General features: G+C 45.5%; 1 protein-coding gene across 1 annotated transcript in view; it reads right to left on the bottom strand.

Annotated features, from left to right (window-relative positions):
* Positions 1-4,486: 4,486 nt before the first annotated feature.
* Positions 4,487-13,474, bottom strand: part of KIF4A (kinesin family member 4A) — a gene marked incomplete at both ends in the record, with an annotated part of 164,926 nt that continues 155,938 nt past the window's right edge. Inside the window, 3 exons of the mRNA XM_084259211.1 lie at positions 4,487-4,690; positions 4,979-5,101; positions 7,047-7,163. Of these exons, the coding sequence (XP_084115337.1) occupies positions 4,487-4,690; positions 4,979-5,101; positions 7,047-7,163 (444 nt within the window). The remainder of the gene's footprint in view (positions 4,691-4,978; positions 5,102-7,046; positions 7,164-13,474) is intronic.

The raw sequence follows: 13,474 nt of genomic DNA, 5'->3' as shown, positions 1-13,474 counted from the left end.
TGCCCAGTCATCCCCCCACCCAGGCCAGGAACCCAGTCCCTGCCTTCCCCCACTCAGAGCCCCACCCTCTAAGTTCACTTAAGTGGAAGTACAACAAATACAGGGCAAAGGTGTGTGGGGGGTGTGGTTGTCTTGGGGCAGGGGATCCCTGCACCTTGTGTTTTTGGGTCAGGCTGAGATCAAGCTGGCTTACTGATCCCCAAACTAGGCTGGGTGTGTGATTTGGGTGTGCATGTGAGCGCACTTGTGGCTGTCAGTAAAAATGAATTTGAGTCTATAAGGGAGCCCCAGATATATGGAATGTGTGTGTGGAGCGAGGGACACCACCCCTAGTCATCTGGGCTCCCCTGAGCCTCTGGAATCTTAGGGAGGTGCTGGGTCCCTGAAAGGAGAGAGGGTGTGACTACTCCTGAAACTACCCTCCTTACCCTGCATTTGCCTTGGGAAAGGAGGCTTCGGGTAGGGTGTATAGTGGTGGGGGGTGCTGAAGCTAGGGAAACAGCTGTAGGAAGGAAACCTTTCCCTCCTAGAAATCCCTCCCAGGAAAAAGTCATCCCAAAGGGAGGTAATCCCCTGCCTATTCTCATCCAGGGGTTGCAGTCCCCTGCCCTGGGCTCTGTCTGCACCTCCAGCTTCCCTTCAGGTCCTGCCCCTGGACCCCAGACACTGCCTTCCAGAGTCCCACCTCCCCCAAGCAGCTGTCTGTGGGATGGGATCAGGAGTGAGCAGGCTGAAAACCCCAATCAGGGGAGCTGAGCAGGGTTGTTGCTCAAACCCTGGACCCAATCCCTGCCAGCTGGAGCCCATCTCCGCCCGCCACTCCCTCCTGTGGGACCCCAGCCTTCCCAAGCCCTCACACCTTTTCTCAGCGGCAGCTCCACTCTGCTCTCTGCTCTGCACTGCACAGCTTCCCAGCTCCTCTCCGAGTTGTCTGCCTCTTCCCTCTTCCAGTCCTTGACTCAGCCCCACCAGTGAAAAGAAGGCACTGCTGCCACCTATAGGGGGCTGTGTAGGGCCTGAAGTGGCTTTAAGATCTGTGCTCAGCCCTGGGGGCGGGGAGGGGGTGCGGGGGAAGGAATGGGAGGGAAGAGTGGGAGAGCAAGCAGATTTGCTTAGTTACTCGCTGCCTCCGGTCAGGGGGCTTGGGGCAAGGAATTCCTTTGTGCAGCCTTCCCCATCCCTCTGTCCCTCCTCCTATTCCCTTCTGTCACTGCCGGGGCTTTGTCCTGGCTCAGGGATGCGAGGGCTGAGGGCACTGGCTGGCGGGAAACTGGGGGAGGTGACCACACAACTTTGCGACTTGACAGTGAGAAGGGGCCCAGTCAGTCCCCCCCAGGGGTGTGCGAGTGTAAGTCTAGCATCCAGTCTCAAGCTCCCTGGGAGGACAGCCTTGATTGATCAGCCTCCCCTCTTGGGATCCTTCTATTTTTGCATGGTGCATCTAGAAGAGACAGAGTTGCAAGCTACTCCCTGAAGTCTGGGCAGCAGATCACCCTTTTTCTGTGCTGGGGTACCCCATGGGCTTGTGGATCCAAGTTGACACTAGCAGCTCTCCCCTTCCTCCCATACACTCAGATAGATGCTTATTCAGAACATGGTGAGGACTTGTGTCATTTCAGTCCCCAAGGCATTTAAAGTCTTTTTCCAAAAATCATTTGAGGAGTGTATAGTATATTAGAGTCAGAGTCAGGAGCTTTGGGGAGATGAACACACACTAAAAGATGCTGTTACTACACACCAACAGGAGAGGACTGGCTAACACATGTAGCCATCAGCTTAGTGCTGAAGCACAGGGCTCTGGGTGGACTGGGGATTGGGGGCTGGGTTGAATTGACCCTCCTTTTGGCTGTTGCAGTGGCTTGAAGGCTGGGCTAGCGCAGTGTAGGTGGGAGAGTATGTCTTCTGTGGGAATAAGCTCCATTTAGCCCTCCCCCCACACTGGATTTGGAACAGCAAGAAGGAAGACTGGCTCCTCTATGCCAAGAGCCAGCCCCCCTCCCTCTCTGCCTTCCCATTGTATCCTGGGGCTCTTGTTGGCAATGGCAGAGGCTCCCTAGCTCCCTCAGCATTAGCATGCAAAGAGAAGCAGAGCGGCTTGCTGGCAAGAGGCCAGAGAGGACTGACCAGTCACCTAGTCCTGTAGGATTTATTCCAAACAGGTCGTTCTTCAGTTTTCTTTGCTTGGGCTCTGTAGTGGATTCTGCAAGTTTTAGTTTTCATGTGCTGAGTTCAGGGGGATGCTTTGGGAACTATTTTGGCTGGGGCGGGGGAGGTGGGGACTGGGATTCAGAATGCATGGATATGAAGCTCAGGGCTTGTAAATGCTTCAGAAGGCTGCAAGGCCAGTTGGCAGCCTGTGTGGTAATCCATGACTGCCCCCCTTTAAGCAAAAATAGGGAACCCTGATGCATATTAAGGAGTAAACCACACCCTCCCCTCTCTTTCCAAGGAGAAAGCAAGCTGCAGGTGCTGAGCTGTCAGAACTGGGCAGCAGTACAGTCCCATGCTCATGCAACGCCACGTCACCAGGCCTCAGAACATTAGAACAGCCACTACTCCTCCTTGAGAGTCACACCGAAGCTTTGGTGTTAAACCTTGGGTTCACATCCTGTGTTAGGAGAAAGGGTCTGGTGAATCTCAGGAAACTCCAGGATACTGGACATTTACTCAGGCTGAGGCTGACCAAGTCATTATAAAGCAAAAGCTGCATCTTCTCCACTGCAGATGGAGCCAAAGTCACTTACCCACACTCTGATAGTGACTGTCCCTATCTCTAAGAAGGAACCCCTCCCCAATGCATACTTTAGATAAAGTTTTTACCACTAACAACCCTCTAGGCTAATGATATGGGATCCACCTTGAAGAAACCCCTCCTCCATACATACTTTAGACAAAAATAGTTTTTACCACTAACAAAACCTCTAGGCTAATGATATAGGATCCACTGTTGAAGAGGTCACAGGCATGGGGTGATCACATGTTCGAGGAATGACTGCATGGAAAGAAGAGCCAAGGAAGGACTCTACCCTCTAGTTATGCTGGGTTAAAACTGCATAGAGGGCCTCCCTGGTGGCACAAGGGGTTAAGCACCGTACTATGAAGCAATCCACAGCCACTGCAGCACGAGTTCGATCCCTGGCCAGCCGGAGAGAAACCCACATGGCGAGGAAAACCTCTCCTGTCTCACCCGCTGCTCCCCTCAGCAGTGTGTTTCAGTCAGTCTGCCTGTTCTGTTCCCTGTTCTGTCTCTGGTGAATCCTCTCACCCCCTGCATCTCTGACCTGTACCCCAGTTCTTGTATGCATACATAAATAAATCTTAAAAAAAAAAAAAAAAACAACTGCATAGAGCCTCCACCTGTTTCTTGGGGAGCAGCATACAGATCCTGTCCCTGATGCTGACTCACTTATGCTGAATTGCCTAAGTGGTAATAAATTCTTACTTGATAACTGCAGGTTTAGGGTTTCCATTATTTCTATTTCTTGGAGAGTTCAAGAACCCAGAATGGAGAAACAGTCCTAGCTCTATTACTTAGTAACTTTGTGACTTTAAGCAAGTTAAGTTTAAGCAAGTGGCTTTGCATCTCAGTTTCCTCATCTGCAAAATGGCAGCTATCTACCTTGAACTTTTTTGTGAGAAGCAAATAAAATTGTGGCAAATACATGGAGATACTTAGTAAATATAGCTCCTTTTCCATAGATCTGAACTGCAGGCAGGTTCTACAGTGGAGGTCACAGGCCTTGCCAGATCATCATTCTCATTTCCAGAGGAAAGACACACTGGTGTTCCACACTCTCCTCTGGGGAAGAGGGCAGGGAGGTGTGGCTATTTGTATGACTCCTTAATAGCCCTCCCAGGGGCTGAGGAACACAGGTTGAAATTGTATCTCTCCCTCTAGCACAGAAAGAGCTTTCCAAACAGTAGATGAACTAGAATTTATTTACTTACATTTTAAAAGATTTCATTTACCTCAGCAACACAGAAGACAACTGAGGGTATAGATAAAACATTTACATCCCCAAAATGGTCAACCCCAAAATCCCAACCTCATTGCTGAGATGGGGTGAAGGATGGGTTCCAGGCCTCTATCCTAGGCCAAGCTCCACCATTAAGGTGAGACAACCTAGGAATAATACAGCCTCAGCCGCATACCCATCTGGAGACAGTCCTAACTGCTCACAAATAAGAAAGAGCTAGACTATACTGGGGACTGGTTCTTGGTGAGTCACTGGAAAGGTCAGTTGGTTCTCTCTTCAGCAAGTAGCTTAGCACCTTTCTGGAGAAAAGCTTAGCACCTTTCTGGAGAAGAGTAGTAGTCTGGGGCTGAGGTGCTGGAGACTGACTGCCAACATCCAATAGGTTTCCTCTTTCAGTAATATGTGGTCCCTTTGTGAAACAGCAAGAAACTGTAAATCAAAAAACCACTCTGGCTGCAGCCTGAAAGGCTCTCTCAAGCCAAACTGCGACAGAGAAGACAAGTTCATTTTCAGTGGGCCTCTTCTTCAATAGGAGAGCAGCCAGAGAAGAAGCTGGTATTGCTGGCCAAAGCTCGTTTCTTTTTCTTCCCGGGAGCTTTATTTTCTTGGAACTCTGTTGCTGTATGTTTTGATTCTGGGAAGCCAAGGGAAGAGGCAGTCGAAGCTGTCTTCTTTAACAGCACCTGCTCCACATCACACATCTCCTTCAGGATCTAGGAAAGACAGAGACAGGTATGACTAGATCTCGGGTAGGGACAGCTTGGCCCAGCCTCTCCACTACACATGCTCAGCACACTCCCAGTGGTTTGAGGTGTCGCCTAAGATTGCTCTGTGAAAGAAAACAGACTAGACTGTGCCCGGATTCCAGCAAGTGGATTGTACCTTTAGTCCCTCCCTGGCCCCCTACTGCTATGGGTCATAGCCAGTGTAGAGAGGGATACTAAATAGCCAATGTAGAGAGGGATACTAAAATAGTTGGAAACGCTTGTCTTTTAGCCTACCTTGCTATTGGGAGTAGCACAGACAGGGTTGAAGAAGCTTAATCCTGGGGTCACCTCAGTGGGATCCTCCAGTTTGAAGGACCCTTCTGAATCCTGGGTCCGCTCAACAGTGCCCAGACTATCCTGAGAATCAAGCAGAAAGGCATATTAGAAATTTAGCCACCAGGGTTACAAAGTCAGTCTATGCTCCTTCAACCAGCCTGTAGGGCTCCATCAGTCAGTTTAAACCAGTCTTAGGGAGACCCTGTCCAGGGAGGTTGCAGGGCATGAAGGCAAGAGTGGGTAGGAACACTGCACAGGGCACAGTTTGAGGCAAGGTTTAAACCAAGGATGAGCCTTGGCCATTTCTTTGGTTACTCTTCGCTCCTCTATAATCTGCAGTGTCCCTTTTAGCAGCCCTACAGGGTATTAGCTGTATTAATCTTCCTTTCAGAGAAGGAAACTGAGGCCAAGACAAAGATGTTACTTAGGTAACAAGGTGCCTTGGTGGCAGAGATTGAATTATAGTCTGTTGTCATGGAAACAGAACTGCATAAAGAGTCAGGAAGCCTGAGGTCTAATCTTAGCTGTCATGACCAACAGTGTAATATCATGCAAGTCATCGAAGCTTATATCTGGGCCTTAGATTCCTTCTCTGTAAAATGGAAGCGGTGGACTAGAACAGTGTTTTTCACAACTGAAATTCTAAGAGGAAGCCCAATATATAAACAAGTTAAGAGCAAGTTGCTTTGGTTTAAGTTGGGTCAAAACAAGTCAGGTTGCATGCCTCTGCCCAAAGGCACTTCCATGGAGCCACCATAGGACTCTAGAACCTACAGTGAGCCATGGGAATAAAGAATCTTTAAGATAGCATCTTAGCCCAACCTCTAGCTTGCTACTTTAGTCCTCTAATGCATATCTACCTTAGAAGTCTCTTTAACAGAAGACTAAACTTCTCAACTAGAATGACTGGTTATCAACTTGCTAGAATGATTGGTTATCATAGTTGTAGGAATGATCTTTTGCTGTGAGCACATGTACCTGTAAGGTGTAAGGGGGATCTGACCTGCTGAGTACTGCCCTTCTTAATCACATTTTGTTGCCCTGAGTTTGCTATTCCTGGGGGCAATATAAAGGAAGACAACTACAGTTACCTTAGCTCACAACAATGACTATTAGAAAGGTGAAGTTACTGAGTCTTTTCCTAGAGCCATGGAATACCTGGTTCCTACGGAAATGATCTATGTAACTAATGTCTCAAGATGACAGAAGGGTTAACTTCCTTCCTGGAAGCTGCCACCTTAGCATGTGGCCATTATAGTTTCAACTAAGCCTCTGGACTAGTTTCATCCTACATGTCTATTGCCTGCTTTCCCGTTTTGTTTTTTTTAAAAAGATTTATTTATTTATTTATGCAAGCACTGGGTACAGTCAGAAGTGCGGGAGGGTGAGAGAATTCACCACAGCCAGAGGGGAGATCAGAGCAGGCAGAATGACGAAGTACACTGCTGAGGGGAGCAGCGGGCAGCAGGAGAGGTCTGTGAGCCATGTGGGACCCTTGCCTGGCTGTGGGCAGTGCAGAGGCTGCAGGCAGCTTCACAGTCCAGCGCTCAACCGCTGCGCCACCGGGGAGGCCCCTGCTTTCCTGCTTAAATAAGGGACCAGGAAAATGAATAACTATAAGAAAGTAAAAATCAAAATCAACAAACAGCTATGAACCAGAGACACTCTATAGGGGGTGGGGGGCAGGGAGAGGAGGGAATGGGGTCAAAATAAGGGGGTCGCAATTGTATGGGGAATATAAAAATAAAAAAAAATATATTAAAAAAAATTACAGCCAAGGCCGAGGGGAGGGAGTAGGGTTCTTAGGAATGGCTGTGATTTCTGAAGCAGGTGTGTGTATAGGCTAAAGTGAAGAAGGAGGACTAACAAGTGAAAGGACTTTTTTTCTGGTTGTAGAAGGAAGGGGAAGAGCAGGAAGAGCTAGCTATGCAGGAGGCTCCAAGTTTTAGGATGGAAGGTAAAATAAAAGGGCAGAAACAAGTGAGATAACTGAAAGGACAGTGAGGGCCAATGGCAGTGATCCTACCTTGCTTTGCTGACGGTTCCTACACTTTGTGGGGTCACAGCTGCAGTCCACGCCACAGTCCGATTTTTGTTTCCTGCATCCACACTGCTTATTCCCACACCAGCCCTTGCAGGAACACTGCAAAAAAAGTTGTAGAATAACACCTTACTGAAAGGGTTAGAAGGTTAGTTTAGAGTGCCTTCTCTTTATTTTGCAAGTCTTTCTAGAAACAATGTAAAGTACCATCAACTTTAACGAACTTCTATCTCCTCATTCGAGCTTCCATCTCCTCATTCGTTTCTTCTTCAGTGAAACAATTACCAAAAACTACTATAAGTTCACTAAAAACAAGTCATGCCCGGCAAATCCATTTTTTTTCTTTTCTTTTTTTAAAAAGATTTATTTATTTATTTATACAAGCACTGGGTACAGTCAGAAGCGCGGGAGGGTGAGAGAATTCACCAGAGCCAGAGCGGAGAGCAGAGCAGGCAGAAGGACCGAAGTACACTGCTGAGGGGAGCAGCGGGCGGCAGGAGGGGTCTGCGCGCCATGTGGGACCCTCCTCTGGTGGCCGGGGAGCAGCTGGGGATCAAACCGGCGCTGCACAGGCTGCGGGCAGTTTTGCAACCCAGTGCTCAACTGCTGTGCCACCAGGGAGGCCCCAAATCCATTTTCTTTTATGGATAGTATATTTGAAAGACAGATCGGAGGGATACCATAATTACGCAAGGCAACTGACAAAGATTCATAATTTTTGGGTAAAGTGAGCTGGATGGTAGTAGGGTTAGGTATATTTATGAACCAAGTGTAGAGTTGATCAATAGCTTTAAAATCTACCCAGATGTACTTTGTTCTCAGCACATTCAACATTTTAATAAATCACTGATAGGAAATAAAATCATTTACATTTGTATAGCACTTTACAGTTCTTAGAGTACTTTCATATGTACAAATATAAAATCTCATTTGAATCTCATAACCAGGCTACAAAGGTAGGCATACTACTTGCCAGCTGTAACAACACAAAGCTGAAAGGATGAGGAATATGTAAGATTACAGAATCAAAATTCAAAAGTATTTTAATGGGCTGGAGTTATGGGCTGAACATAGAAAGAAAAGTTATAACAGGGCTAACTGTAAGTCTGGCACTTACCAGCCATATAAATATAACTGGAAATCTGGCTTAAAAGCAGTTTGTACCAGGGGCCTCCCTGGTGGCGCAAGGGGTTAAGACGCAAACTACGAAGCTATCTGCAGCACAAGTTTGAGCCCCGTCCTGCCAGGAAGCTACCACATGGCGCAGTAGACTTCTCCTGACTTGCCCCCTGCTCCCCTCAGAAGTGTATGTCAGTCAATCCACCTGTTCTGTTCCCCATTCTGTCTCTGGTGAATCCTCTCATCCCCCCCATGCCTCTGGCCTGTACCCCAGTTCTTGTATGCATAAATAAATAAATCTTTTTCTTTTTAAAAAAGTAATTTGTACCACAGCCTCCTTGGTGGTGCAAGTGGTTATGTTTCAGCACTATGAAGCAATCTGCAGCCACTGCAGCACAAGTTTGATCACCAGCCAGGGAGGTGACCCACATGGCACAGCAGACCTCTCTTGCCTCGCCCGCTGCTCCCCTCAGCAGTGTATTTCAGTTGATCTGCCTGTTCTGCTCCCCACTCTGTCTCTGGTGAATCCTCTCACTCCCAGCACCTCTGTCCTACACCCCAGCTCTTGTATGCATAAATAAATAAATAAATCTTAAAAAAAAGGAGTTTATACCAAAAAATGGCCTAGGGATTTGAGATGTCAGTGAGTTCCGCGAGTCAACAGTGTGAGATGGCTGTCAAAAATGCAGTCAGACAGAAATTTGGAGTACAGAAATTATGGGGAATAATTTTCACTGTACCCTGGGTCAGTCAGACCCCATTTGAAATAATAAGGCACATACACATACAACAACAACAACAACAACAACAAAACAACCAAAAAACCCCCATTCATGTCTCCACCTCCAACATAACAAGTAAACTACAGATATAAATTAAGCCTTCTGTATATCCTTTTCTGATCTCATTTGCCTTCCTTTTTCCTACGGGCAAATTCTCTTAATTAGGTGTTTATTATTTCCCCAATGTCTGTCTTTTTTTTTTTAAAGATTTATTTTATTTATACAAGAACCGTATGTGTGGGAGGGTGAGAGGGCTCACCAGAGACAGAGCGGGGAACAGAACAGGCAGACTGATGAAATACACTGCTGAGGGGAGCAGCAGGCAAGACAGGAGAGGTCTGCTCACCATGTGGGTTGCTCCGAGACCAGCGGGGATCAAACTGGCACTGCAGAGGCCGCGGACAGCTTCACAGCATGGCACTCAACTGCCTGCGCCACCAGGGAGGCCCCAATGTCTGTCTTTTGCTACACATTAGTTTTCATAAAAAAGTAAGGAATTGTCTTAAATGCTTTTAAACATTCTATGCGCTATTTTACTATATGTTCACACATGTTCACTTTATGAACATGCCACAATATAATCCATTCTCCTCACTGTGCCATGTTCCACACTTATCAACAAGGCTGCAGCAGCAATAAATGATATTTATATGTGCCAGCACTGAGTTAAGTGCTTCCCATGTATTGTTAATCAAGGGCCTCCCTGGTAGTGCAAGGGGTTAAGTCTCAGCACTAGCACTATGAAGCTATCAGCAGCCACTGCAGCACAAATTCCATCTCCAGCCAGGGAGTTAACCCATGTGGTGCAGCAGACCTCCTGTCTCACCCGCTGCTCCCCTCAGCAGTGTATTTCAGTCAACTTGTTCTGTTCCCAACTCTGTCTCTGGTGAACCCTCTCATCTCCCAACCCCGCACCCCAGCTTTTGTATGCATAAATTAATAAAATAAATCTTTAAAAAAATAAATTAATCGAATCAATAAGCATATTTCCTTATGAGCACACTCAGGAAGCTACTGTGCAATATACTTACAAATGAAGACATTAAACAAAAAAGAAGCTGGTAACCACCATTATTGGGATTGATGATACAAGAGAAGTGGTGGAAGAAAGTGGGATCATTTTGTTTTGGAAAAAACAGGTGACAGAGCTCACAGAATGAGGGATGGGAGTCAGAAAAGACCTCAGCAACCACATGAAGCCTGATTTGATGTACAAATCCCCTCTCTAACACCCCCTGGTCTAATTACCTGAAGCTCCATTTATCCTGAGCTCATAATAATTTCTATATAAGTTTCACACAGGGCCCAACTTGATCATCTAGAATGACATGGAATAATTTAACCCTCTTTTTATACAAATTGTTCAAATCCTGGGCATGATTTTCACTTCGCAGTGCTCCTCTGTCCAATTCTCTCAAAGCTAAATATGCCCAGCTCCCTCAATGATTTACCACATGACATGGTTTTAAAAATTCTCACTACCGAGAATGGCACATATTAAAAAAACTAGCAACAACAAATGTTGGCGAGGGTGTGGAGAAAAAGGAACTCTCCTGCACTGTTGGTGGGAGTGCAAACTGGTCCAACCACTGTGGAGAGCTGTGTGGAGATTTCTGGACCTACTAAACATAGAGCTTCCATATGATCCAGCAATTCCACTCCTAGGTATTTACCCAAAGGACACAGAAACATCCATTCCAAAGAACACCTGCACCCCTATGTTTATAGCAGCACTGTTTACAATAGCTAAGCTTTGGAAACAACCCAAATGCCCAAAAATAGATGACTGGATCAAGAAGATGTGGTACATATACACCATGGAATATTACTCAGCATTCAAAAAAGATAAACACATGCAATTTGCAGCAACATGGATGGCGCTGGAAGGGATCATGCTCAGCAAAATAAGCCAAAAAGAAAAAGAAAAATACCGATGGTCTCACTCATAGCAGGAATCTAGAAAACTTAAATAAGGGACCAGGAAAATGAATAACTATAAGAAAGTGAAAATCAAAATCAACAAAAAACTATGAACCAGAGACACTTTTAGGGGGGCGGGGGCGGGAGGGGAGGGATTGGGGTCAGAATGGGGGGGCTGCAATTGTATGGGGAATATAAAAATAAAATTTATTATTAAAAAAAAATTCTCACTACCATAAATATATATCAATTTGTCCAAGTTCATCTTTTAAAGATGTATTTATTTATTGGGCCTCCCCGGTGGCGCAGCGGTTGAGCGCTGGGTTGCGAAGCTACCTGCGGCCTCTGCGGCGCCGGTTCGATCCCCGGCTGCTCCCCGGCCACCGGAGGAGGGTCCCACATGGTGTGCAGACCTCTCCTGCTGCCCGCTGCTCCCCTCAGCAGTGTACTTCGGTCCTTCTGCCTGCTCTGCTCCCCGCTCTGGCTCTGGTGAATTCTCTCACCCTCCCACGCTTCTGACTGTACCCAGTGCATGTATAAACCAAACAAACAAACAAATAATAAATAAATAAATAAGACATGCCTCTAGAAAATTAAAAAAAAAAAATAAAGATGTATTTATTTATTTATGCATATAAGAACTGGGGTGTAGGCCAGAGGTGGAGGAGGTGAGAGGATTCACCAGAGACAGAGTGGGGGAGCAGAACAGGTGGATCGACTGAAATACACTGTTGAGGGGAGCAGCAGGCGAGTCAGGAGAGGTCTGCTGTGCCATGTGGGCTAGCTCCCTGGCTGGGGATCGGACTCATGCTACAGAGGCTGGTGCTAGTTTGATGGTGCTGAGAATTTAACACCTGTTCCACGAAGGAGGCCCCCACCAGGTTCACCTTCTAATTGTGTCATCCAGAAATGAGCATAACTTTCTAAATGTGGTATGATCATTGTGAAGTAGATTTGAGACAAACACCTCCTTTGTTACAGAGATTAAAGAGGACTGTCCCTAAGTCTCTTTCAAATGACAGCCAACACTATCATTCTGTAGCTGTGAATGTAAAAGAAATCATTATGGCATCCTTTTCTTTTTGTGATTTCGAGAATACATATCACCTTACAAAATTTTAAAATCAGGGCCTCCCTGGTGGCGCAAGGGGTTAAGTCTCAGCACAATGAAGCTATCCCCAGCCAGGGAGATAACCCACATGGCATAGCAGACCTCTCCTGTCTCACCTGCTGCTCCCCTCAGTAATGTATTTCAGTCGATCTGCCTGTTCTGCTCCCTGCTCTGTCTCTGGTGAATCCTCTCACCTCTCCCCCCTCAACTCTGGCCTATACCCCAGTTCTTGGATGCATAAAATAAAAATTAAAAAAAATTAAATCAAAACCATGATTTTTAATATTTAATACTTGTATCACATTAATGTCAATTTATTTGACCAGTCTCAATGTTAGATATTAAGATTGTTTTGAAAGGAATTATTATGATCACATTATAGCAAATAGCCTGGTATATAAATACAATTTAAATCTTACCATGACTAACAACACTCTCCACAATCTGTTCCCTGACTACCCCACTGACCTGATCTTATATTATGCTCCTCCACTTTGTAATACTTTCTAGCCACACTGGCCTTTTCAGCTGCTCCTTGATAAATCAAGCTCGTTCTTGCCCTGAGGTCCTTGCATTTGACGTTCCCTTTTCCTAAAATGTTCTTCCTCTCATTCTTTTCCTCACTTGCTCCTTCACTTTGCTCAGATGAAGTTCAAATATCTCCTTCCCAGAGAGACCTCTCACAAATACTTTTCTAAAGTACTCTTCCTTATCCATTATTCTCTACGACTTCACTCTATTTTGTTTATTGCTTATCACCATCTACAATTATTTGCTTTTTTGATCAGTGTATGTCTTTTTCCACAAGAATGTTTTTGGTTTCATGAGGTCAAGGATCTTTCCTCTTTTGTTAGCACCTAGAAACATTGCCTGATATGTAGTTAGATGCTCAACAAAAATTCTTGAATGAATAAATCTTTTTTACATAGCAGTAAGTATTTCTTTAGTATAAATTTCTATGTGTATGATTACTGGGAGAAGGAAGAGGACATTTTTAAGACTTTTTAATACCTATTTTCAACTTGCCTTTCAGAAAGGTATACCAGTTTACATTCCTAATATCCAGCTTAGTCACTGTTGCCAATACTGGAATTCTGAGAAAAAAAAAAAAAGTCGCTTATTTGAATAAGACAGGGTAAAAGAGTTCTAGATGTGTCCTCGTGACATAACCAGGATGATATTGACCTATTGATTGCTATAGGTTGGGTATGATCCTCTGACGATTTAAAAATTCATCTAAACACCTCAAAACCCCTGTATCTCTATTTTCTCATAGGGATAATAGTGTAAGAAAGGCATCTGAAAGGCTGTCATAAGGAAGAACAATTAACTTTTACATAGCCAAGACCCACTGAGATGATGAACAGGATGGCAAAACATTTTAATTCAAGGGACAACTTTCTAAGGGCTTCCCCATGAGACTGAGTTTTCTCTTACTAGAGGTGTTCTTTTTTTTTTTTTAAGATTTATTTATTTATGCA

Source organism: Talpa europaea, assembly GCF_964194135.1.
Source record: "Talpa europaea genome assembly, chromosome: X".
In the NCBI taxonomy this organism is placed as follows: Eukaryota; Metazoa; Chordata; class Mammalia; order Eulipotyphla; family Talpidae; genus Talpa; species Talpa europaea.
This window is presented reverse-complemented; position numbering and strand designations above follow the sequence as displayed.